This window comes from Sturnira hondurensis, unplaced genomic scaffold (assembly GCF_014824575.4).
Source record: "Sturnira hondurensis isolate 20B ecotype Veracruz unplaced genomic scaffold, ASM1482457v3 Scaffold0020579, whole genome shotgun sequence".
NCBI lineage: Eukaryota > Metazoa > Chordata > Mammalia > Chiroptera > Phyllostomidae > Sturnira > Sturnira hondurensis.
The window spans coordinates 3,433,619-3,457,834 of record NW_028093210.1 but is presented as its reverse complement, the minus strand read 5'-3'; the positions used below and the strand labels follow the sequence as shown (position 1 = coordinate 3,457,834).

The 24,216-nt window shown below is 45.4% G+C and overlaps 1 protein-coding gene and 1 pseudogene across 4 annotated transcripts in view; one reads left to right on the top strand and one right to left on the bottom strand.

The window, feature by feature from the left end:
- Positions 1-5,313: 5,313 nt before the first annotated feature.
- Positions 5,314-24,216, bottom strand: part of DNAJA3 (DnaJ heat shock protein family (Hsp40) member A3) — a 35,437-nt gene continuing 16,534 nt past the window's right edge. The window contains exons 6-12 of one of the 4 annotated variants that reach the window (XM_037029851.1): positions 23,310-23,457; positions 22,207-22,271; positions 20,609-20,737; positions 20,015-20,130; positions 19,146-19,243; positions 8,539-8,654; positions 5,314-7,943 (exon numbers count right to left, since the gene is read on the bottom strand). In XM_037029851.1, coding sequence (XP_036885746.1) covers positions 8,551-8,654; positions 19,146-19,243; positions 20,015-20,130; positions 20,609-20,737; positions 22,207-22,271; positions 23,310-23,457 — 660 coding nt within the window. In that variant the 3' untranslated portion in view covers positions 5,314-7,943; positions 8,539-8,550. The remainder of the gene's footprint in view (positions 7,944-8,538; positions 8,655-19,145; positions 19,244-20,014; positions 20,131-20,608; positions 20,738-22,206; positions 22,272-23,309; positions 23,458-24,216) is intronic. The other 3 variants (XM_037029850.1, XM_037029854.1, XM_037029852.1) reach the window with 3 other exon arrangements.
- On the top strand, positions 14,213-14,873 carry LOC118975794 (Golgi SNAP receptor complex member 2-like; annotated as a pseudogene).

Here is a 24,216-nt window from a genome sequence, read left to right as displayed (position 1 = left end):
TGACTTCCAGCCAAGACGGAGGCGTAGGTGGAAACACTGTGCCTCATCACACAACCAAGTTTAAAGACAAAAAAATTTTAGTAACAAAAACGCAACGAAAACACAGAAAATTGAATTGTACGGAAGTCCAACAACGAACCATTCATCCAGACCGTAAGAGGGGCGAAGTCAGCAGCTGGTGGAGCGGGTCATGCAGGAAAAAGCAGTGGCTGCCAGACCGACCCAGGCACACAGGCGGCAGTTGGCAGATGCCAAGTGTGGGGTGGCAACGGGCAGACCCAGTGGGGGCACAAGGCGGCTGACTGACCTCACCTCGGTCACACATTTGCGAACAGATAAACCAGGCAAAGGAGTGAGCAGTGAGACAGATTGCACAGGCTAGGGCCCCAGCAACGGGAATTAAAGCCACCAATTGGAAAAACTTTCAGGGTTGAGGTTCTGGGAGAAGCTCCCAGGTGCACATAGAGTTTGTTGGAGAGACCCACAGGATCCTGGAGGGAGTGCAGGCCCACATACCTGGGAGCCGGCACCAGGGGGACCTGGTTTGCTTCTGGGAAGCAGCAGAGGGGACCAAAATCTGAGAGTGTGGAACAAGGCTATTGCCCCTCTCTGACCCCACCCCCACATACAGCGTCACAAACCCAGCCACTGGGTTGCCCCGCCCTGGTGAACATCTAAGGCTCCACCCCTCAAACATAACAGGTATGAACAGACCAAAACATTATGGTTCAAGAAGAACAGTTCAAAGCCCCAGAGCCAATACTTCTAAGCCACTAAGAGATAGCCAACCTATCAGATGCACAGTTCAAAATACTGGTGATCAGGATGCTCACAGAACTGGTTGGTTTTAGTCACAGATTACAGGAACATATGAAGGCTAAACTAATTGCAATGAAGGGAAATGCACAGGAAACCAATAGTGATGGAAAGGAAACTGGGACTCAAATCAAGGGAGTGGACCTGAAGAAAGAAAAAAATGACCAAACAGAAAAGAATGAAGAAACAAGAATTCAACAAAATGAGGAGAGGCTTAGGAACCTCCAGGACATCTTTAAATGTTCCAACATCGTTACCTTCTCCCCCCCTCTCCTCCTCCCACTCCCCTGTTGCTAACCCTCCTTGTGATCTTCATTTCTATGGTTCCACTCCTGATCTAGCTGTCCTCTTAGTTTGCTTTTGTTTTAGGTGTGGTTGTTAATAACTGTGAGTTTGCTGTCCTTTCACTCTTCGTATTTTTATCTTCTTTTTCTTAGATAAGTCCCTTTAACATTTCCTACAATAAAGGCTTGGTGATGATGAACTCCTTGAATTTGATCTTATCTGAGAAGTACTTTATCTGTCCTTCCATTCTATATGAAAGTTTTGCTGGATAGAGCAATCTTGGCTGTAGGTCTTTGGATTTCATGACTTGGAATACTTCTTTCCAGCTCCTTCTTGCTTGTAAGGTCTCTTTTGAGAAATCAGCTGACAGTGTGATGGGTACTCCTTTGTAGGTGACTGTCCCCTTATCTCTTGCTACTTCTAGGATTCTCTACTTCATTTTAATCTTGGCTGATGTAATTATGATGTGCCTTGGTATGTTCCTTCTTGGGTCCAACTTCTTTGGGACTCTCTGAGCTTCCTGGACTTCCTGGAAGTCTATTTCCTTTGCCAGATTGGGGAAGTTCTCCTTTATTATTTATTCAAATAAGTTTTCCACTTGCCCTTTTGCTTCCCCTTCTGGTACCCCCATAATTTGGATGTCCTGGAGGTTCCCAAGCCTCTCCTCATTTTTTTGAATTCTTGTTTCTTCATATTTTTCTGTTTGGTCATTTTTTTCTTCCTTCTGGTCCACTCCCTTGATTTGAGTCCCAGTTTCCTTTCCATCACTATTGGTTTCCTGTTCATTTCCCTTCAATTAGTTTAGCCTTCATATGTTCCTGTAATTTGTGACTAAAACCAACCAGTTCTGTGAGCATCCTGATCACCAGTGTTTTGAACTGTGCATCTGAAAGGTTGGCTATTTCTTGGTCACTTAGAATTATAGGCTCTGGGGCTCTGAGTTCTTCTTGAGCCATATTTTGGTCTGTTCGCACCTGTTATGTATGAGGAGGGGAGCCCTAGGTGTTCACCAGGGCAGGGCAACTCAGTTGCTGGATTATGATGCTGTATGTGGGGGCGGGGGTCCAAGAGGGGCAATGGCGGTCCCCTCTGCTGCTTCCTGCCGCTGGGGCCTGCACAGTCTGTCTCACTGCTTGCTCCTTCGCTGATTTATCTGCGTGCAAATGTGTGACGTTGGTAAGCCCGCTGCCTTGCACCCTCACTGGGTCCACCTGTTACTACCCCACACCTGGGATCTGCCCACAGCGGCCTGTGAGCCTGGGTCTGGAGATCTTTCCTGCCTGACCCTGCTCTGCTGCTGGCTTTGCCCCTCTTACCGGTCTGGCTGAATGGTCCGTTGTTGTCGGACTTCCATATAGTCCAATTTTCTGTGTTTTGGCTGCGTTTTTGTTACTGAAACTTTGTTGACTTTAACAACAAACTTTAAAGTTGGTTGTGAGAGGAGGCACAGTGTTTCTACCTACGCCTCCATCTTGGTGGAAGTCTGCTTCCAACATCTGAATTATAGCAGTACCAGAAGGGGAAGAGGAACAGCAACAAGTGGAAAACTTATTTGAATAAACAATAAAGGAGAACTTCCCCAATCTGGCAAAGGCAATAGACTTTCAGGAAGACAATGAAGCTCAAGAGAGAGTCCCAAAGAAGTTGGACCCAAGAAGGAACACACCAAGGCACATCATAATTACATTAGCCAAGATGAAAATGAAGGAGAGAACCCTAGAAGCAGCAAGAGATAAGGGGACAGTCACCTACAAAGGAGTTCCCATCACACTGTCAGCTGATTTCTCAAAAGAAACCTTACAGGCAAGAAGGGGCTGGAAAGAAGTATTCCAAGTCATGAAATCCAAAGACCTACAACCAAGATTGCTCTATCCAGCAAAGCTTTCATTTAGAATGGAAGGACAGATAAAGTACTTCTCAGATAAGATCAAATTCAAGGAGTTCATCATCACCAAGCCTTTATTGTAGGAAATGTTAAAGGGACTTATCTAAGAAAAAGAAGATAAAAAATATGAAGAGTGAAAGGAGAGCAAACTCAGTTATTAACAACCACACCTAAAACAAAAGCAAACTAAGAGGACAGCTAGATCAGGAGCAGAACCATAGAAATGGAGATCACAAGGAGGGTTAGCAACAGGGGAGTGGGAGGAGGAGAAGGGGGGAGAAGGTACAGAGAATAAGTAGCATAGACAGTAGGTAGAAAATAGATAGGGGGGAGGGCAAGAATAGTAGGGGAAATACAGAATCTATAGAACTTGTGACACGTGGACATAAACTAAAGGGGGGATGGTGGGGGAGGGAGTGTGCAGGGTGGAGGGGATTGAGGGGGGAAATATATTTTAAAAATTTTTAAAAAGGAACAAATCTTGTATTTTAAAGCATTTGATCTGTAATAGACATTTGTGTTCACCTGATTACCTACCTCGTCTGTTGGAAATAACCAAATGTGGGTGGAAAGGAAGACCCTTTGCCCACCCTGAATGTTGAAATCAGATGCCCTGCCTGACCCAGGGTGCTCTTGAACCCAACTTTAAATCACTACAATAAGAAAGCATGGCGGGGGGGGGGGGCCCTGGCTGGTCAGGGGATTGAGTACCAGCCTGTGAACCAAATGGTTGCTGGACTGATTCCCAGTGAGGGCATGTGCCTTGGTTGCAGGCCAGGTCCCCAGTAGGGGATGCACGAGAGGCAACCGCACATTGATGTTTCTCTCCCTCCCTTCCCTTCTCTAAGAATACATATTAAAAAAAGAAAAAAGCAAGCAAGCATGTGGGGGTCATGCCATACAGAGCGCCCCATGGAAGGGACTACTCCCAGTGCCACCACACCACCCTGCTGGCTGAGGCGTTCCCAGGATAGTTCCTAAGCAGGTGCACTGCCATGTGTACCTGGTCTTCTGAAATTTGGTCCCTGAAATACATCAGTAGGCTAGCATCTTTTATTTATTTATTTTCTTAACTGTAGTAAAATATACATAAAATTTACTATTTTAGTCATTTTACATGTACAGTTCAGTGGCATTAAGTACATTCACTGTTGTGCAACCATCACCACCATCCATCTCCAGGACTCTGCCATCATTCCATATTGAAACTGTGCCCATTAAACCCTAAGTCCCCAACCCTCCTCCCTCTAGCTCCTGGCAACCACCCTTCTATTTTCTTTGTCTATGAACTTGACTCTCCAAGCACCTCATATAAATAAATAGTTGCCCACATCTTAAAATAAGACATTCATAGAAATATTATTGATAAAGCAAAACATTGGAAAAAAACCTGAATGTCTAGAATGAATGAGAAAAAATGTGATCTATTCATACAGTGGAATATTATTCAGCCATAAAAAGAAATAAAGTACTAATTTATGCTATAACAGGGATACACCTTGAAACATACCAAATGAAACCAGAAAAGAACCACAAAAGCTCACATATTGTATGACACCATTTAGGTGAAATACACGCAACAGGTAAATTTATAAGACAGGAAGTAGATTTGTTGTTATCAGAGACTGAAGGAGTTAGGAGAAAATGGAGAGTAACTGCTAAAGGATATGGAATCTCTCCAGGTGATGAAAATGTTCTAGAATTGACTGTGGTGATGGTTGTATAAACTTAAATTAAAATCCACATTCCTTTACACTTTAAAGGTGAGTTGAATAGTTTATAAATTATCTCTTAATAAATCTATTACCTCAAAAATGAGGTAACTAGCTCTGGCTGGTATAGCTCAACTGGATTGAGTATGGGCTACAAACCTGAGAGTTACCAGTTCAATTCCCCCTCAGGGCACATGCCTGGGTTGTGGGCCAGGTCCCCAGTGGGGGCCACATGAGTGGCAACCACACATTGATGTTTCTTTCCCTCTCTCCCCTCCCCCCCTCTAAAAAGGAGTAAAACTTTAAAAAAAATGAGGTAACTAAAATCGCCACACAAAAATCTGGATGCCCAGCTTCTCTTGGAAAGTACCAGAAGATCTGGCAGCACTGGGTCTGAATTCCTGTGCAGCCCCCTGCTCTGCCTTGGGTGGAGCTGAACAGTGGCTGTCCCCTTTCCACAGGGCAGCCACAGCTCCACCATTCCCTTCTGTCTCCCAGGAACTCAAGTTGTAGGTCAGGACCCACTTTGCTTCTTTGCATTAAGTTCCTGACTAGCTCATGTGTGATCCTTCACAAGTATCATGTCAAATAAGCAGAACTTCAGTTAAATGATATAGTCAGGTTTCACAGTGTTTATTAACAAGAATGCTACATGCCTTCTGCAAAAGCCAGGGAAGCTCATACAATTTAGTTTTCAGTGTTGGGCTCCACTGTTACAGAACAGAGTAAATGGCAGGGACAGTCCCTGAACATAGGAGCAGTGGAGAGGCTTATGGGACTAGAAAAACTCTTGTACAGTGAGGGGGGGTTTCATGACAGGAAAGGAATGTTGCATTCAAGTCCACCAGAATCCAAAGGCCCAAAGAGGAGGAGGAGGATGGCTCAGGTGGGAAAACAAATCAGAACAGAAGCCTTCAGGTGGGAATGGAAACAAAGTCCAGTCCCCAAGTCTATCTCATCCCTATGTGACCGTGCCTTCCCTTATTCACCTGCCTTGGCCCTTCAGCAAATGCTCAACACCCATCTACCACCCTCCTCCACTCAATCCTCAAAGGCTTGGGGCCTAGAGATACTTTCCATATTTTTTTAAGTATCTCATCTCCCACCCCAGCCCCAACTCAAGCTGCAAGTTATCTGGTGACAAATGCCTCAGAAGCCAGCTGTGAGAATAAGCCCACTCCAAGCCTTGAGTGAGACTGGGTGCTAGATTGGCACTGCCATCCTCCTGCATCTGCAGAAAGGACCCTCGGTACAGCAGTAATGATACTGCTAGCCAGAAAATCCACCTTTCTATTTCAAACTGTTCCTCTAGACGACTTCTTTCAAAAGACATGACATGCATGGGACCTGACTTCTCCAGAGGAAAACTAAGCTGCCATGCTTAGTTTCCTGTTGCTGTACCTGAGTCTAGGCATGTGAAGGGGCCCATGCTGAGAGTCCACAGCAGGCACTCAATAAAAATTTGCTGAATGAAGGACAAGTATCTGCAACCAGCAGGAGGTCACTGGTGAGCCCCTTTCTTGCCCATCAGGTCTTTCCCATCCTCTTCACCCAACCCAGCAAGTGTACTCACACCTCAAGCTGCTCAGCTCAGAACCTGGGGGTGGGTCTGAGAGATGTGCTTGGGGTCCGTTCCAGTGGTGCCAGCATTGAGGCTTTTGTGAGACAGTCTCTGCAGGGAGCCCAGACAAGTCAAAGTACAATGAGTAAAAATTTTAACACAAAAAATATATTAATATTCCTTTGATAACAATCAAGGGAAAAAATTAATCTAGCAAGGGAAACAGTGATACAGGAGGCCACACTGCACATCTCTCATGGCACATGCTCCAAAAAAAGAAGCTACCCACAAAATTCTAGTACATTCATTCAAATTAGCTCGTTGTTGCATGGGAAGCTCCCTTCTCTGGGATTTGGGTTTAAGAGGCGCAGCCCTTGTGTGAGTATGCGCGCAGGCAGCCGTGACTCCGGATGAGGCCAGCCACCCCTGCAGCCAGCTCCAGGGAGGCCAGAAGAAACAGGGGCGGCCTGACCTGCACGTGAACACCATCTAAGCCCCTGCTAAGCCACCTGTAGAAAGCTGCTTACTCTTTCAAAGAAGACATAACCACAATGTAGGTTTTAAATATCTCTTTGCAGTAGATCTTTTACATGGATACAGAATCATTTTACATTCATAGATCAGACACTAATAAATGCTTTATTTTAGTAAATTATGAAGGAAAACAAAAAAAAACTATTCAGAAACATTCTCCATTAGCCTCTTACCAATGGAAGGGTCTGGAAACACATGGAGTCTACACATCCTAGAAGCTGCGGTTGGGGAAACTGTTTTGCCCTGGCCAGATGGTGGAGAGCCTTCAACTGCTCAGACTATATTCTCCTTTCTGAACAAATGTTTATACAGAAAAAGACGATGATTCTTAGCATTAAATAATTTAAACACATTTCTGGAAATAGGTGTCAACAGTGTAGTGAGTGGTGAGAACCAAGCTGTGCCTGGCAGGCTGGGTAAGGCTCTAGGATAAAGAGGCCCGTGGTCCAGCAGACGGGCAGAGTCCCACCCAGGCCTGGCTTCAAACACCAGAGCTCCACAGCCACAGACAACGGGCCACCTGGATGGGGAGGGAGGGAGAACTGGCAAAGATCACAGCCCCCATGTTTCACCTGCTTGGTACCCTTAGGAATTAAACTCCAAGAAAAGCAAGGGATGCCTCTACTGAGGGGTGGGTGATACTGGTGGGGTTTATAGGCCCCAAGTTCCTGGAAAAGACAACATGTCAGAAAAGATTCATTCCAGAACCTCCCAGAGGTTTAATGAGAGGGAAATTAATCACTTCACAACTTGGTGCAGTTTCAGGCTTCATTTTTAAGCTGTAAGCATGGCCTTTAATTCTTTACTAAGATTTCCACCACAGGTCATTCCAAATTAAAGTTTTGGCTCTAATTTCGAGAAGTGTCCAGATGTCTTACTCTGAGCCAGAAGAGGCCAAGTTACCTACCCATGGACAAGAAACCTACCAGCCCTTAGGTGTGCCAGGCCTTACTGCCCAGGAGCTGCCCACCATGACCATTCTGTGGAAAGGTGTGTTGTCACATGATTTTGCTGTTGCCAAGGTGGTCCAGAGGGCCTCTGCAGGCAGGGCTCCATAGTGCTGTACTGGAATCCTCCGGTCTCCAAGGCGCCCGCCCTGGCCACAAAGAAGGGCTGCAGCTCCCGGCCTAGTTTCCAGTGGACCGTTTTCCTGAGCCAAGACACAAGTGGTTACAGTTTACTGGCATTGCAAGGCACATCCCTTGCAATGGGTAAGCTTCTATCATCCCTGGGAAGGAGCTATGCCAGGAGCCCCAGCCACGGGGAACCCGCACAAGTAAAGGAGGTCCCAAGAACCCACAGTGACCAAGTACAACTCCTGGCAGCTCCCCGGATGTTACACAGCTCTACATCCCAGGTAGGACAGGCGCTATAAAACAGGTGGTGAGTTGGAGAAATCTGAGTTTGCCTGGCTCTCCTGTGACTGTGGGGAACCTGGTTCCCACCACTGTGGGATGCAGTGCCTCTGGGAGCTGGTAGAGGGAGGGCTGAGAGGCAGCCCCCAGTGCAGCCTCTCCCTGCGGTCTGGTTCAGCCCTGGACTGCCATTGACTGCCATGTTACCTAATGTAGGTGTCTCCAGGGACCAAAAGGCTTGGCTCCAAGGGGAGCCAGATACACCATGCCTAAGACTGGTACCCTTCTAGTGCCAGGGAGTAGGGAGTATGAAATTGGTTAAAATAAGGGAAAAATTGGGATTAGTTCACAAAAGGAAACAAAGGGGAGAAACCTCAAGGGTTTTCCTACCTCACCTGGGTATCAGGAGGTAAACATTTTCTTAAGTTTGGAAAGGAATCCCTCCTTGTCCTCCCCAGCCTCAGGCCTAGCCTTGCCTCCTGTGGAGCTATCCATGGTGCTGCCACCTGGGCACAAACAGCAGAAAAAACTGGGGTCAAGGGCGCACACCTCCTGGCATCCCATCCCAGGTCCCACCTACCCCCACCTGGCCACCCAAGGACTCTATACTCAGGGACCACCTGGCCAACCTGGGAGCTGCCACCAAGCGCCACCCTGAGAGGAGAGGTGGCAACTCCCAGGTTGGCCAAGGCTGCCTCGCCTTTTCAGATGACTGAAGCAAACAGGTCACTCAGTACGTCAGCGTATCCCAACTGCTGCCTGAGTCACTGAGCCGTGAGAGGGAAATAAGAAACAGAGGACCAGACAAGTACCAGCTGTCTCCATCTTAACACCTGTAACAAAAATATAGCCCACTGCCAGGTGCCTTCCAGGCCAGGCCTCAAAGCTTCCACATTAGTATTCAATCCTTAGGATAACCTTACAGGTATATTTCAGAGGGAAAAAAAACATAAAAATGGAGGCACAGAGAGGTCCCTGTCTTTTTCAGACTATAAGATGTACCCCCCCCCCATTTTGGGAGGAATAATGGTTGTTAATGCTGCTGTTGAGTTCTGTTTACATTTACATTGGTGAAATATTATGTTATTTATGTTATTAAATATTGTACCATATTTCTGGCTTCAAAATTCTTTATCCTATTTTCCTCCTCTAAAAGCTAGGTGCGTCTTATGGTCCAAAAATTATGGGTACGTGCTTTGTTCAAACCCAAGCAGCTGGACTCCAAAGCTTGGACTCTTAACCACCATGCCACTGTCTCTAAAAGGTGAACATCAACATCAAGCCCCGTGCTCTGCATATGTGCATATTTCTGGGATACTCAGGGAAGGACTCACTGCCTCTTGGAACATGAACAGAACATGTGCACTTATTTGTAACAACAGGAGCAAAGAACCTAGTATGGCACTGGGCAAGATCTCTCCATCTTGGGGCATCTAACCCTAAATGCTCCAGAAAAGAGGAGGTGCTCCTTATTTCTTTAGGGCCCAGGCTGAGACTAATGAGAGCAACTCTGATGTACAAATGCATCATTTTAAAGATCTACCAACTACTAGGCAGGGTGGGCAAACTTTTGTTACAAGTTAGACTACAGACCTGTACTCAACACGCTAGAACTATGCCAAGCACAGTGTATAGCAGAGGAAAAAATGGTCACAGCCCCCAAAATCATAGACTAAGACACCTTCCTCAATGAGAGGCCCAGGGCAACCAGGCCCCTAGCAGAAGTAGGACAAGGCTGTCCTAGGTCTAGGCCCCTAGGCAGTCCTCTGGACTGGCAGGCTCTCACAGATCCAAATCTCCTGAGAGACAGTGGTGGCCCTGGACAAGGACATGCTGACAGAGGTCTAAGCAGTCACCAAAGATGAGGCAGCTGAGTGACTCCTGATTCCCAGGGCTCCTCAGTGGAGGACCTGGGCATCACATAATTAGCAGAGCAAGCCCCTCTGGGAGGTGCCCACTGCCACATGTGCCTCCCTCAGTCCTTCGTGCCCTCTTTTCTTACATAAAGACTTCAGAAACAAAAAGGATTCTCCTAACACAAAGGGACCCACAAACCAGAAATTTCCCATTACTCCCAGGCTCCTAGAACAAGGGAGAGCAAGAGTATTGAATTCCATTATGCTCTTGGTAAAGAGATAGCAAATCTTCACGTGTTTGTGTGTGTCAGTTTATGAGAGTTTGCATGTGTCACACTAGAGTTACCACTGATGGAGATTTTAACATGTGCCATGCCAAATACTTTAACCCACGTGATCTCATTTATCATGTAGACCCCTATGAAGTAGGTGCTATTATTCTCAATTTACAGATGAGGAAACTGAGGCTCAGAGAGGTGAAGTAATTTGCCTAAGGCTTCACTGCTAATAATGGCAGAGCTGGGTTGTGAATCTTCTGACATCAGAACCCAAGCTTTTGCCCTTGGGCTGGTGTAGCTCAGTGGATTGAGCACAGGCCTGCGAACCACACGATCGCAGTTCAATTCCCAGTCAGGGCACATGCCTGGGTTGCAGGCCAGTTCCCGGCAGGGGATCCACGAGAGGCAACCATACATTGATATTTCTCTCCCCCTCTCCTTCCCTTCCCCTCTAAAGATAAATAAATAAAATCTTAAAAAAAAAGAAGAAGAACCCAAGCTCTTAACTACTAGTCACAACAGGGCACAAAAACACTCAGTGACTGCTGACTACCCCCCACAACCCTGCCATCCTTATCACCTGAGGAAGTGTACAGAGTAGCTGTGTTCCATGATCATGCAGGTATCTGAGCCATGGTGGCCAATCTGGGAGAGCCAGAACAAGTACCCTGTTAGCTGGTAATAATTCACAACAACAACAACAAACACCAGCAAAACATGCACACCCTGAAATTCTCATTTTATACTAGCAGGAACACAGTCTTACCTCTCTTTCTACTTTTAAATTTGGCTAAAAGGGGCATAGGAGCCTTCAGGAATATTTACTGACCAGGACATCAAGTGAATATAAGCACTGAACTTAAAATTCTAAACCAAACAGGAAAAACTGTGAGTCTCTGCACACAGACAACAAAGTCTATAAACACACGACTCTTCTCTCTCTTTCTCAAAGTCCTGATTTCTCTGAGGACTAGCCTGTGGTAGAAAGCACAGCAGGTCCTTACAGGATGTCCTGGGCACTCAACTCAGGCACCTTCAGGCCTCACCACAAGATACAAATACAAAGTGCTATACTTCCAAAGCTGCTTTCAATAAAGATGGTACATGATCTTTGCATTTTAGAATAAACAGAAAACACCCTATGGTGGAAGTCCACCCCAGCCGAATAGGCATTTCTAGTCTGCACTTTCAGAAGGTGGGGCTGCTCAGCCCACCACAGTCAGAGGTCAAACTCGAGGCCAAAGGACTCCTCTATCAGACCACATGTGGCTTTCCTGAGAAGGACGTTTTTCTGTCTCCCTGAGAGTGTTTTCCTGCTGATGGTTAGGGAAATAAATTCAAAGCAACTCAGACAACATTTACCATGAATAAACCTTAGGCCAGGTGCTGTGCAAGGTCCTGGGGACTCAAAAAAGAAACACTGTAGTCACTACCGGCAGGGATTCCAGGTCAAAACTACCTGATGGCTATTCACAAGGTGATGCCAAGGGAAGAATAATATTCATTTGTGAATCTGTACTACCTTTAGGGTCAAACTCCTAGTGTTACAAGAGAGGTCTAGCATTTATTTGAGGGTTCAATGCTTGTCCTGTCTTCCCCCATTACACTGTTGTTAGATGAGGGCAAAGAACCTCTCTCTCTGGGTATCACTTCTTAGCACGCAGTAAAAGCTAAATGAATATCTGTTTGAAGACAAAGAGGCCAACAGTACTCCAGGATCCGACTTCTGGGGACTGGACCTATCCCACAGGTGGAAGTGTAGGTCTACACTCACAGCCTTGCTCCCTGAGCAATCGAACACACACAGGTTGGGCCAGCAGAGCACGTCTCCTTCTACTAGGAGAGACTGAAAGCTGGCCAAAGCTAAGCAAGTGACGTTATTCCTTCTCAAACCCCTCCCCAACATATAGCAGCACTATGCCGTGAAGTGGGGTGCCCCAACCTGGTGAATACCTAAGGCTCCACCCCTTAACAATGTAATAAACACGCGAGACAAAAAATACTGCCCAAATGAAAGAACAGATCAAAGCTCCAAAAATAGAACTAAGTGATGAAGAGATAGCCAACTTATCACATGCAGAGTTCAAAACACTGGTAATCAGGATGCTTGCAGAAATGGCTGAGTATGGCCACAAAATAGAGAAAGAAGTGAAAGTTATGAAAAGTGAAATTAAGAAAAATATACAGGGAACCAACAGTGAAGTGAAGGAAATTGGGACTCAAATCAATGATTTTCAGCAGAAGGAAGAAACAAACAGTCAACCAGAACAGAATGAACAAACAAGAATTCAAAAAAATGAGGAGTCGCTTAGGAACCTCTGGGACAACTTTAAACATTCCAACACCTGAGTCATAGGGATGCCAGAAGGAGAAGAGAAAGAGCAAGAAATTGAAAACTCATCTGAAAACATAATGACCAACCTCCCCAATCTGGCAAAGGAAATAGACTTCCAGGAAGTCCAGGAAGCTCAGAGAGTCCCAAAGAAGTTGAACCCAAGGAAGCACACACCAAGGCACATCATAATTACATTACCCAAGGATAAAGATAAGGAGAGAATCTTAAAAACAGTAAAAGGACACAATCACCTACAAAGGAGTTCCCATTAAGACTATCAGCTGATTTCTAAAAAAAAAACACACAAAAAACAAAAAACAAAAAAAAACTTGCAGGCAAGAAGAGGCTAGAAAGAAGTATTCCAAGTCATGAAAGGCAAGGACCTACATCCAAGATTGCTCTCTCTAGCAAACCTGTTCATTATATGAAATGTTAAAGGGACTTAGCTAAGAAAAAGAAGATAATAAAAAATATGAACAGTAAAATGACAACAAACTCACAACTATCAACAACTGAATCTAAAAAACAAAAACAAACTAAGCAAACAACTAGGACAGGAACAGAATCACAGAAATGGAGATCACATGGAGGGTTATCAGTGGGGGAGGGAGAAAGGGAGAAAAGGTACAGGGCATAAAAAGCATAAGTGGTGGGTAGAAAATAGACAGGGGGAGGTTAAGAACAGTACAGGAAATGGAGAAGCCTAACAATTTATACATACAACCCATGGACATGAACTAAGGGGGAGGGGGCATGCTGGTGGGAGGAGGGTTGCAGGGTGGAGGGGAATAAAGGGAAGAAAAAATGGGACATCTGTAATAGTATAATCAGTAAAATATATTTTAAAGAAACTGATGGGTGTCAGGAGGAGCCATGCGCAGGGAAAAAAAAAATGAAACTGACGTCTCTCCAATTAACCAATGATATTAAGATGAAAAAAAATAAAGTAAAAGGTTATGTCTGGGTGCCAAATTTCTTATTGGACAACTCTGAAATGACAACAGGAATAATAAAGATATATAGCCCTGGCTGGTGTAGCTCAGTGGATTGAGCTCCGGCCTTTGAACCAAAGGGTCATGGTTCAATTCCCATTCAGCACACATGTCTGGGTTGCAGGCCAGGTCCCCAGCAGGGGGTGCACAAGAGATAACCACACACTGATGTTTCTCTCCCTCTCTCCTTCCCCTCTCTCCTTCTCTTCCCTTTAAAAATAAATAAATAAAATCTTTTTTTAAAGATATATAATTTGGCATACCCATTTCACTTTATGAACAACTTTTCAAAAATGCATCCGATGCATATATATATATATTTTTTTCTTTTTTACAGATTTTATTAACTTATCATTAGAGAGGAAAGGAAGGAGAGAAGGAGAGAAACATCAATGTATGGTTGCCTCTCGTGAGTCCCCCGCCGGGAACTGGCCCGCAACCCAGGCATGTGCCCTGACTGGGAATTGAACTGCGATCGTGTGGTTCCCAGGCCTGTGCTCAATCCACTGAGCCACACCAGCCAGGGCCCGATGCATATATTAAAGTTAAGCTATACTCAGTAAAATTATGTCAAAAGTTTTAAAATTCAGCTGGGCTGGTGACATGGAACAGCTGTACCAGCAAAGGCACAAGCAGGTCCACCAGATCCAGTCTCACACAGGACGCCTGAAGGTAGCAGACAAGCAGTCTGTGCACTCAAGTATTCTTTTTTATCTGGTGCAGCAATATAAAATGAAATTCAAGCAAGTATAGACCAGATATTCAGCCATCTAAAACATCCGGAGATTTTGTGCAGCAAGGAGCCCCCTAAAAAAAGACAGAATGCCAAACTTTATGTTCACTAATTAAAGTATGATGTCCAGCACCCGAAGACTGCTCTCAGAAACTTCCAGCATCAGCAATACTCACGGGATCAGCAGGAGAGAGCGAGAGGAGCTTCTGTCTTGCACCTTCACTATCAACAGCCACCATACCAATGGATGAATTATCGCAGTTTAACTCCCCCCCACCCCCGAAAATTCACCATGGCATAGATGACCTTATTGGAAGGGAGCGCAGAATTCTGGAGAGTCTGGGGGCCTAGAGAATGACCTTGTAGAGAATTCATAAGAGGATCCCTGATATTGCCAATATCCTGGGCTTGTCCAACACAGTGAAGCAGGCTTTCCAGGACAAGAACTTTATGATTGGTGAGATGCTTCTCATCTGTGCAGTCATGTTCCTCATGGTATGGTATACGCAGCTGGTTCATGGTATGATATAGGCAAAGTTAGCTTTTCTTTCTTAGCTGACATGAACCAGCTAAGCCCAGCAAGCTGAACAACATTGCCACTGCATGTGTGTGCGCATGTGCGCATGTGCGCATGTGAGGGAGAGGGGCCCAGAGGTCACATTTTGAAATGAACGTTTGTCTTAAGTGTGAAAAACACTAAGAAGTAATTGTGATCTGTAACCTAGTGAGAGTTTCAAGCATGCTCTGTTTTCTGTGGCATCTTGGAGGGGAAGCTAGTGCTATCAAGATTTACAGTGCATAGGCAATAAGATCAGTGAGAGGTACCTGTTCTCCTTCTATCATGGGGGGAGGAAGTGATGAACAGGTAAGGGATGAGAAGGAAGAGAAAAAATTAAAGGAAGAACTGGAAAAGAATCAGGCACACAGGAAGCTCCCAATGAAACCTGGCTAAATGAAGGAAGAGGGAATTGGCTTTCAGGACAAAAAAACCATAAAAATAATGAGGGTTCTAAGGACACTCAGAAGCTGCCTATACGGATTTACTTCCGCCAAGATGGAGGCGTAGGTGGAAACACTGTGCCTTCTCCCACAACCAAGTTTGAATACAACAAAGGTTTAGTAAACAAAGACGCAGCCAAAGAACAGAAAACTGAACTATACGGAAGTCCAACAACAACGAACTGTTCAACCGGACTGGTAAGAAGGGTGGAGTCAGCAGCGGAGCAGGGATGGGCAGGAAAGATCCCCCAAACCCAGGCCCCCAGGCAGCTGGGGTAGCATCGGGAGAACCCAGTGAGGGCGTGGGGTGGCAGGCTGACCACGGTCACACATTTGCATGCAGATAAACCAGCAGAGGAGTGAGCAGTGGGACGGACTGTGCAGGGCCCCAGTGGCAGGAGGCAGCAGAGGGGACCGCCATTGCTTTCCTTTGACCCTGCCCCCACATACAGCATCACAACCCAGCAACTGAGTTGCCCCGCCCTGGTGAACACCTAGGGCTCCACTCCTCATATGTAACAGGCACAAACAGTCCAAAATATGGCTCAAGAAGAACTCAAAGCCCCAGAGCCGATAACTCTAAGCGACCAGGAAATAGCGAACCTCTCAGATGCACAGTTCAAAACACTGGTAACCAGGATGCTCACAGAACTGGTTGATTTTAGTCACAAATTAGAGGAACATATGAAGGCTAAACTATTTGAAATGAAGGGAAGTGCACAGGAAACCAGTAGTGATGGAAAGGAAACTGGGACTCAAATCAAGGGAGTGGACCAGAAGGAAGAAAAAAATGACCAAACAGAAAAACGTGAAGTTACAAGAATTCAAAAAAATGAGGAGAAGCTTAGGAACCTCCAGGACATCTTTAAATGTTCCAACATCCGAATTATAGGGGTCCCAGAAGGGGAAATGAAACAGCCACGAGTGGAAAACTTATTTGAACAAATAATAAAGGAGAGCTTCCCCAGTCTGGCAAAGGTAATAGACTTCCAGGAAGTCCAGGAAGCTCAGAGAGTCCCAAAGAAGTTGGACCCAAGAAGAAACACACCAAGGCATATCATAATTACATTAGCGAAGATTAAAATGAAGGAGAGAATCCTAGAAGCAGCAAGAGATAAGGGGACAGTCACCTACAAAGGAGTTCCCATCAGGCTGTCAGCTGATTTCTCAAAAGAGACCTTACAGGCAAGAAGGAGCTGGAAGGAAGTATTCCAAGTCATGAAATCCAAAGACCTACATCCAAGATTGCTCTATCCAGCAAAGCTTTCATTTAGAATGGAAGGACAGATAAAGTGCTTCTCAGATAAGGTCAAATTCAAGGAGTTCATCATCACCAAGCCCTTATTATCCGAAATGTTAAAGGGACTTATCTAAGAAAAAGAACATAAAAAATACGAAGAGTGAAAGGACAGCAAACTCACAGTTATTAACAACCACACCTAAGACAAAAGCAAACCAAGAGGACAGCTAGATCAGGAGTGGAACCATAGAAATGAAGAACACATGGAGGGTTAGCAACAGGGGAGTGGGAGGAGGAGAAGGGGGGAGAAGGTACAGAGAATAAGTAGCATAGACGGTAGGTAGAAAATAGATAGGGGGAGGGCAAGAATAGTAGGGGAAATATAGAATCTAAAGAACTTGAGACACGTGGTCATAAACTAAAGTGGGGGGAATGGTGGAGGAGGGGGTGTGCAGGGTGGAGGGGAATGAAGGGGGGGAATAGAACAACTGTAATGGCATAATCAATAAAAAATATTTTTTAAAAAAGAGGCTGCCTATATGATCGACTCTCAATTTAAGCTATCAGAAGGGGGTTTAAAAAAGAAAACAACTGGTGACTACTAATACCCAGCATTCTAATATAGTGAATAAGGCCCACATCCTTGCACAGGGCTCAGCTGCGGAGAACCCCAAATTGTGGGTGGGTGGGAGAGGAGCACAGCTGGGAGCTGTCTGCAGAACAAATCTCAAATGATAATTTGGGATTCAGGAAGGAGAAGCTAGAAGTGAACATTAGAGTTACATGGACTAACTATTCCCATTTCTTTTTGGTTCAGATGTAACAAGAAAACAAGGAAAAGTATACGTACCAAACCACTTAATACAAGTACCTAATCTATGCTTGGTCAGGCTATAGACAGAATTTGTGGTGGCTACTGTTTTTTCTCATTCTTCACCCAAGGACATGTTTATTGATTTTAGAGAAAGAAAGAGAGAGAGAGAGAAACATCAGTTGGTGCCTCCCATACATAATGTAGGGTAAATGGAGGCAGTCTGGCTTCCTCACCCAGGTGTCTGGGTAACTAAAGGAAGCAGTTTTCCCATAACCCTGAATAGGCCTGATAAGTAGTGGTCTCAAAGCCTTGAAACCGGGCCTGACAAATGGTTTCCATAACATGAAGTGGGCTCGCATGCACAGAATCATGCAATGTTATATAATTTTGGCTTTTCCCCAGCTTTGCTAGTCTAAAGTACTTAAGCAGGTAGGGATTCCCCGCTGGGTGCCACATGTGCCACGGAAGGAGAAAGGTGACATGCAGTGTGCCACGCAGGGACATGTGGGGGTACACACAGCTTGTAGCATGTGTGGCTCACCCACCCTTGAATAAAGTCATATCAGACATCCCAAAGGCTCTGTGAATATTCTTTTGTCCGCCCAAATTACGTGAACCTGTCTGTCCAGCCTTGAACAGTCACCACACACATACCCCAACTGGAAATCAAACTTGCAAACTTACTATGTGCCCTAAATGGGAACAGAATCCACAATCTTTTGGTGTACAGGACGAGACTCCAACCAACTGAGCTACCTGGCCAGGGCATGGCTATTTTTTCACAGAAGACTCGGTCCCCTAAACTCAACAGTTCAGAAAAGTCAATGCAAAGGCTGCTGCTTTTGTGCCACGCCTCCCTGCTGGGTCGGGTGGGGTGTGAGAATCCAAGACCAAGCCCTCCACTTCACTGGGAAATCCACCCCTGCTCCGATCACCTGCTCTGAATGAGCATATAGTAACCTGATACTATTCAAGTTCTGCAAACACAAGAACTAGGACCCAGAAAAAAACAAAGTGATGTAACCAGGAGGAAACATGTGCAGCTGAAACCAATTCCACTCTCAGTGCAGCCTGTCCTGACCCGGCAGCCGTCCAGCAGGGAATCCACATCTCCACAGCAGACCAACTCCCTCCCAAGGGAAGAGGGCTGTCACTGAGGTTCCCAGACACCAAAGCTTCTACCTGCAAGCATTTTTGTATCAAGTATGACTAATATTTAACTATGCCCAGTAGATAGAGCATGACATTTGAGATCAGGGTAAATAAAGCACCTACTCATTGTCAGAGGAATTCAAAATTAGACCTGCTGGGAATAATCAGATTCGAAGTTATGTGACCACAGGTTTTTTATTGCTATAAAAGATGTTATTTACAAGACACTCTGAAATCTTGCTGAAGTGTCCTGGGTCAGGAACGTGTAAAGCCTTCCAATCCATTTTCTTAAGCTGTTACAAGGAACTCTCATGTGATGATGTGCCTAAGCAAGTGGCAGAACCAAGGATAGAACTCAAAAGAGCAGCTGACACACAGGGCTGCTATCCAGCAGGAAGCAATCTAGCACTCTCTAACCCAGAGGAAGGAGAAGCAGCTGTGCTCCAGAGCACAGCTACACTTTCCACTTGGCTGTTCTGAGCCCTCAGCTCCCCTCTTTCTACTGTGCTCTCTGAAGGCTCCGTGGGGATCCTCAAGTGGAAACCCCAACATGTTACCAAGGGATGGAGGATGCCCATGTGCCACCATGCCACCTTACCAGTGCTTGTACTGGTGACGCCATTCACTGTCCCCTCCACATCAGTCTCATCCTCAGCGTAGCTCAGCATCAGGCTGTGTTGCCGACTTGTCAGTCTCCTGTGGAGCGAGCAGAGTCAGTGTCAAGTGTTCTCCATCTGCAAAGGGAGATGGGCCTTTGGCCTTTGGGCAGGTCTTTAAATGATGAGGCCTAGGTCAATGTGGGAAATGTAGGACCCCTGACCCAGGCAGAGTACACAGCCTGACCCTCAGAGCCACACCCTTAAAGCTTCTGTAAAGAAAATGTCCTAAAATACCCTAAATTGTTTTAAACAACTGCCACTATGGCTGTGCTAAATAGTTTACTGGGGGCGAGAGGGAACTTTTATAAACATGTGCACGCACACACAGGGAATTAGAAGGAGTACTGGAAACCCAGTTCTCCCAGAGTCAGCATGCCTATTCTGGACGCCCACAGCACTCAGCTCAGATCTTTCTCCCACAGGACCCAGACATCCCGTGCCATGGTCCAGTTATAGATCTGCCTCTCCCACCAGTCTGTGAGCAATAATAACATCAACTGTGGTAACAGCTAAGCATTCCCTATGTATTATTTAATTCTCTAACTCAAGGAGGTCAGCCTTTTTTTCACTATGTCCACTTTGCAGATGGAGAACTTGGGCAGGACACACTGACTCAGTCCAACCTGACTGAGCCTCAGCACTTGCAGTGGCAGAGCCACAATGGGACCAGGCAGTCTGGTGCTGCCAAACCACCAGCCTGCCACACTCCGGTCAGGAGGCAGGGTGAAAAGCCCTCAACTGGCCGCTGCTCAGTGGTGAAAGTGCGAAAGGATCCAGCAGGCCTTGCCATGGCTAAGTGGGCGCTTACTTTGGAACTCTTATCTTGACGTGAATGTAGTGATCTCCATAGCCATAACTGTTAATCCGGGGAATGCCTTTCCCACTCATCCGAATCTTCTGGTCTGTCTGCATCCCAGGGGGGATCTATGAGGAAAGAAAACCTGTGGTTTTCCTTGGTCTCCAGTTGCCCATTCTCATTTCTACACAGAACCCACCAACAACCACTTGGAAACTGGCTACGCTGGGTTCACCCTGAGCAGAGCCTGTAACGAGGATTTAGGGACAGGTGGTTTGACGAGGTAAGCCACAGTGGGGAGAGCCAGACCTGCAAAGTAGCAAAGCCAGCACAGGAGCGTGTTGCTGAGGTTGCATCCCCAGCAAAAGAGGGGATGCAACTCAGGAATTGTTGTTCCTCGTGATGACACACTCAAGGCCCACACCCAGTGACTTAAACCCCAAGGAATGGCCAGGTATTCCTCCTGCCTCCCCTAAATACCATTTCCCCTCAATCCCCGACATGTTGGCTGTTTACAGGTCGTAGCCATTTGTAAGCCATTTTCCATTACAGGGGGGAAAAAAGCAATTAAGTAGGAAGGTGGCAAAGATAATCTTGCCCTCTTACCGTCACATTGATTGTCTCATACAGGCCCTGGGCTCTGGCTGTCCCCCCAAGAATAGCCTGAGCTACAGAAATAAAGAGGTCAGAGTGGATGTCTGCGCCATCCCTCCGGAAGACAGGGCTTTTCTGTACCTAGGGCCAAACATAAGAGATGAGCATTATGCACAGAGAGGTCCTTCTGGAGGCTGGACATCAGCCCCACATCTCAGCAGGCCCAGCTTCTATGCTTGGAACACAGCACCGAGGGAGAGAGAATACTTTCACCAATTGAAACACTATGCCAGGCTACACATCAGATTCATTTCTATACTGCAATGCAAGAGTGCCTAGATTTCCCAGGTTCAAATCCAGACATTCAATTCTGAACAAAAGTAAAGTAAAACTGGCATCTTTGACATTAAAAAAATATATATATTACTTTACTAGAACACAGACTAACACATCTACAAAGGCAAGATGGTTTTCCAAATGGTCATTTGGCACAAACTAGCTTTAAGACAGGTTGACAACACTAGAATTATTTTGATTTTTTTTCAATAAGCACTGTTTGTTGTATCTCAAAGACATTCTTTGTTTTCCAGCGATTTATTTTTTCTTCTCTGTCATTAGTTGGGGACAGAATCTAAATTCTCCACCAAACTAGTCTCATCAACTGGCTTCCAGCTGGCTGTCTCTGTCTTTGATTTCTCAGTTTAAAGGTTCATCCTTAGATTTTTGTCTTTTTTAAATTGTGATACTTCGCATGTACACAAACTGCAAAGTAAATACATAAAGCTGGACATTACGAATCCTGGTGAAGTCTCCTTGCTTCTTCCTAACCCCTTCAGAGTTAACTATGTGGCTGAGCCTAGTACTTATCGTTCCTATAAGCATCTTTTAACTTCTACTACATATTTACATGTCCTTAAGTAATATATACAACATCATCTCATGTGATTTAAAAGTTTATATATATGACCTTCCTTGCATCTCTCTTGCAACCCTTCTTTCCCTCCTCTTTGTAACTGACAAGTCTCGTTACACGTGTGATCCAGTTTCTTCCTTCTGACTGGCCTGTGGTCCTCTGTGACCACAGTGTGGTTCACCCCACCATTCTCTTGTCCAAGGACAGCAGGTTGTTATCAGTGTCTTGCTACTATGAGCGAGGTTGTCACACACATCTTGCGCCTCTAGCCTGCTGCACCTGTGTGGGCTTTTCTCAGGTATGTATCTAGTAGAATTGCCAGTAGAAGCTGTTATCTCCTTTAAGGTTCCCCTTATCTCAGAAAACCCGGTTTCCCCTGGTATAGAGTAGGTAAAACTCTACCGCTGGCACCAATTTAATATGTAAATAAAAACACAGGGTGATGTTTTCTGTATTTTTATGTGTTTTTTGTTTCCAACTTGTAAATACCTTGAAGCAACATTGTTCCCTCCACACAACACAAAAGCTTGATAGTGTCATACTTAATAATTCCACCAAGGTGGCCATTGTTCCCCTTGGAAATGTGGACAGCAGGATGTTCCCCAAGAAGCTTCCCCCTCTCTCCGTGAGAAGCCTTGGCTGCACGTTCTCCAAGACAGCAAGGCCCCAACAGAGGCTGTGCAAGCAGAGCACCTACCCTGAACGTGATGAAAATTTCTCTTTTTCCTACAGGCATCCTCACAGTCTGTCCATCCTCGATTCCTGTGAGTAAGAACAGAAATTCAAAAGAAAATGATCATTTGGAGATCTCCCAAGGCATTTTCTACTCTAGATCCTCACTCATTCCTGTTTCTCATTAATGAGGAACAACACAGTTATCCAATATGGCAACAAGTATAACTTTTCAAAGGTGCACCACACAATAACCAAACAAGAGCACCTTCTATTAATTAATTCAAGTCTGCTGAACACCCACCTCTTGCCAGGTCCAAGTAGCACCCCAGGGAGTGTCCAGTCCAGTAGCAGAGACAAATATTAATCAAATAACAACACTAACAATGTTATTACAGACAGAGCCATGTTCTCAGAAGGAAAAATCACCACTCCAGACTATGGTACATCTAAGGAACAGAAAGGGTTCCAGATGGCTTCCCTGAGGAAGGCCATAAAAACAATTAACTGCTGAGGAGATGGTGGAAAGCAAGTTTCAGATGCAGGAAACAGCATACGAAAAGGCTCTGTTCTGGGAGGCATTCTGTCCCATTCAAGGAGCTATAGGAAAGTCATGAAGCTGCAGGGCAGACAACAAGGGGATCTCAAATGAGGCTGACAAGGCAAGTAGCAGCCCAGAGGGGAGGACTTTTCTTGGCCCCTGAGAGTCACTGCTGGGTCTTCACAGGGCGAGTGATATGATCAGACTATGGAAAGAGCACCCTGGGAACAAAAGCCAGTTGGAGAGAGCAGTCACTGGCTTCCCTGGCATTTAGGAGGAGAGAGGAGGTAGCAGGGTGCAGACTGGGCTGGCAGTGGGGACAATGCTGGCCTCATGAACTAAAGACAGAGATGATGAAGGCACTCCTTCACCATACATAGGAAAGAGTGGACATGTCAGATCCCTTCTCTCCAAAGTGATATGTAAGTGCAGATTTTAAGGATAACTAGGCAAAGAGAAACCTACAAGGAGAGTCTAGTTTCTCCTCCAGTTTGGGGCTCCAGGGCCTTAACATTGGCTTCGGATAAATCACAAGGAAACAGTGTCTCGGCTCTCAGTCCTCTGTGTGAGAAGGAGCCCAGACCCACCTGCTGGCACAGGGATAACCACTTTCTTCTGCTGCTTGGCTTGTCCTGTCCCTCTGCACACCACACAAGGGGCTGTGATGATGGTGCCTCGGCCGCCACATCTCCGACATGTGGAACGCATCACAAAAGGACCTGTATTTATAGTTTCCTGATAAAAAAAGGAGAAAAAAATGGAACCCTAAGCACACAGGTAAATTTGGACAGCCAAGGCTTTGGGATCACAATGTGCACAATATAAACATTTTCCTGATTGCTAGTGAGCAATGCTTACTGGCCACTTGTATTCATCTTGACCAGTTTTTCTCACGAGCTGTTGGTCTTTTTCTCATTATTCTGAAGGAGCCCTTTACATATTAGGAATACCAGTCCTTCAGCAAATGAGTTGCAAATGTTTTTCCCAGTCTTAAACATTGCATTTTGAGAGAACTACACTTCAGCTTTACTATCTTACCTCAATGTTCACTTCAGAAATGTTAGAAAAAAATTCATAGCAATTTAAGGCCTTGCGGAAAGGACCTCAGAAATGAGAGGAAACTGGGAACAATCAATAAAAGATTTCTAAATATCTAACAGCAACTGGGCTCACAGAACTGTAGCTACAGAATCCCCATCCTCTCTAAGAGCACCCCCTCTCCGAGGAATGCAGGTAGATGCTACCTTAACTAACTGCTTGTAATCAAATGCAAGATCATCATTAATGGACAAACTTACACTTCATGACTCTTGACATGATCCTCTGGAAAGGGCACTATACCTCTGAGGTATGAACCCAAAATGAGGGAAATTGTACAAAATAGCTAGCTTGTAATCTTAAAAAAATGTCAAGGATATAAAAGAAAAAGAAAGGCTGCGGAACTGTTCCAGATTAAAGAAGAAAAAAGATAAGCATATGCTACACAAGATCCCA